Source organism: Calidris pugnax, unplaced genomic scaffold (assembly GCF_001431845.1).
Source record: "Calidris pugnax isolate Ruff unplaced genomic scaffold, ASM143184v1 scaffold553, whole genome shotgun sequence".
NCBI lineage: Eukaryota > Metazoa > Chordata > Aves > Charadriiformes > Scolopacidae > Calidris > Calidris pugnax.
In genome coordinates this window covers 91,151-93,583 of record NW_015091357.1, presented here as the reverse complement: position 1 = coordinate 93,583, position 2,433 = coordinate 91,151, and the positions used below count along the sequence as shown (strand labels likewise).

General features: G+C 58.7%; 1 protein-coding gene across 1 annotated transcript in view; it reads right to left on the bottom strand.

The window, feature by feature from the left end:
* Positions 1-154: 154 nt before the first annotated feature.
* The window catches only part of LOC106899345 (collagen alpha-1(V) chain-like), a gene marked incomplete at its 3' end in the record, with an annotated part of 9,987 nt that continues 7,708 nt past the window's right edge, over positions 155-2,433 (bottom strand). The window contains exons 8-12 of the mRNA XM_014961131.1: positions 2,102-2,223; positions 946-1,092; positions 761-808; positions 482-544; positions 155-229 (exon numbers count right to left, since the gene is read on the bottom strand). Of these exons, the coding sequence (XP_014816617.1) occupies positions 155-229; positions 482-544; positions 761-808; positions 946-1,092; positions 2,102-2,223 (455 nt within the window). The remainder of the gene's footprint in view (positions 230-481; positions 545-760; positions 809-945; positions 1,093-2,101; positions 2,224-2,433) is intronic.

The following is a 2,433-nucleotide window of genomic DNA, read 5'->3' as shown; positions in this document are numbered from 1 at the left end:
CCACCGAACTGGAACTGGGGGAAGGAGGAAGATGAGGGATGTGGGGAGCCACTGACCCCCAGATGTGGGGACAAGCAGCTCGGTGTCACCTAGAGAGCTCCGTAGGGAGCAGGAAGGAGGATCCCTGAGGGTCCCATCCTGCTCCAACATTTACCGGCAACATGATCATGGTCCCTGCTGGGCCACGGATCCCGGCAGCTCCCGGCAGCCCCGGCCGTCCCGCAGGACCCTGGTGGGGGAGAAAGCAGGGAAGGGGGGGGAGAAAAGCAGGGAAGGGGGGAGGGAAAAGCAGGGAAAGGTGGGGGGATAAGCTGTCACTACACCAGCAGAGCCAGGCTGTCAAGTCAGGGCTTGCAGCTCCATCACCCCGCGCGCACGCCGACGTGCACCGGCAGGACCCGCCGCGACGCCTGCAGCCCCAAACCCTGCCGTGGGGCAGCTCTGGCCCCGTCACAACCCTCCCCCAAATCTGCTTCTTTACCTGATCTCCAGGGTCCCCGGGCAGCCCTGGGAGTCCCGGTGGTCCCAAGGGACCTGTTTCTCCCTGCGGAGAAGAGAGAGGCACGTTAAGGCTTTGTCAACTCCAATCCCTTCCCCATAGAAGCCCCTCGTTCCTCACCGCAGGGCCCGGGGGTCCTGGTGGCCCCTGGAATCGCCGGCCCTGAAGAAAAAGAGCAAGCCCCATCCTGTGAACCATCTCAGATGGGTGGCCCTGGGGGTGCCACATGTCCCCAAGGAGGCAGAGGGGTGCCCCACTCACCGGCTCCACGATGGCTGGCTCGCCCTTCTCCCCCTTCAAGCTGGGCTCCTGAAAAAACACCAGAATGAGAAGAAATAGCCAAGAGCTGGCTCCAAATTGCCCAGGTGGCCCCTGGACTCCATCCAGTGGCCCCAGCTCGGTTGGTCATAGCTGGGGGGGGTCCAAATCCTTGTCCCCAGCGTTACCTGGGGAGCCTGGATGACCATCTCCTCCCTCTCAGCGGGGCCAAACCTCTCCTGGCTCGCAGGGTCCTCCTCGTAGTAGTCCTCGTAGGCCGGCACCTCCGTGCTGTCACCTCCATCCTCCTCAAGAACAAGCTCCTCGCCGGTGTCCTAAGAGAGGGGGACAGGACTCAGCACTGGGGAGGCCACACCTGGAGTGTTGTGTCCAGTTTTGGGCACCTCAATCCAAGAGAGATCTCGAGGTGCTGGAGTGAGTGCAGAGGAGGGCAACAAAGCTGGTGAGGGGCCTGGAGAATAAAATCTTATGAAGAGTGATTGAAAGAGCTGGGACTGTTTAGTGTGAGGAAGAGGAGGCTGAGGGGAGACCTCATCACTCTCTACAACTACTTGAAAGGACACTGTAGAGAGGTTGGTGCTGGTCTCTTCTCACAGGTAATTACAGAATCACAGAATCTTCTAGGTTGGAAGGGACCTTCAAGATCATCTTGTCCAACCATCAACCCGACTGACAAAAATAGACACCCACACAACAAACAAGGAGCATCATCACTAAACCAGACCTCCCAGCACCACATCAACCCGGCTTTTGAACACCTCCAGGGATGGGGCCTCAACCACCTCCCTGGGCAGCCCATTCCAATGGCTGAGAACCCTTTCAGTGAAAAAATTTTTCCTAATATCCAACCTGAACCTCCCCTGGTGTAACTTGAGGCCATTTCCTCTCGTCCTGTCGCCTGGGACTTGAGAGAAGAGCCCAACCCCCACCTCTCTACACCCTCCTTTCAGGGAGTTGGAGAGAGCAAGAAGGTCTCCCCTCAGCCTCCTCTTCTCCAGGCTGAACACCCCCAGCTCCCTCAGCCGTGACAGAACGAGAGGGAACGGCTTCAAGCTCCAACAGGGGAGGTTTAGATTGAACATTAGGAAGGAATTTTTCACCAAAAGAGTGGTGTTTAAGGGCCGTTTAGATGCAGTGCTGAGGGACATGGTGTAGGGGAGGACTTTGTAGAGTAGGGGAGATGGTTGGACTCGATGATCCCAAGGGTCTCTTCCAACCTAGACGACTCTATGATTCTATGACTCTACGAAATGTTAGGGGGTGAAGCGGAGGATCCCCCCCCCCCAACCTCTGCCTACCCCCTTCCCCAGCCCCTGGTGTTACCTGGAAGGGGTCGGTGACGTTCAGGGTGACGCTGACGGTGGTGGCAACGGAGGGGACGGGCGTCGGGGAGGTCTCCTGGGCAGCTGGTGTGGGTGAGCTGGCCTTGGGCGATGCGGAAAGGACTCAGGGTGAGGAAGAGAACGCTGCAGCAGAGGGAGGTGCTGGCCCTTGTCCCCTGGGGGGGGTCAGCAGGGCCAGGGGACACCCTGCTTTTATTTTTTTGGGGGGCACCATCTTGGGACATCCCCTCCCTGTTAAAACCTGGCTTTGGGACACCAGTTCCCATTTTGGGATGAAGAACTGGGACTCCCACTCTTCAGGGCACGCCACTG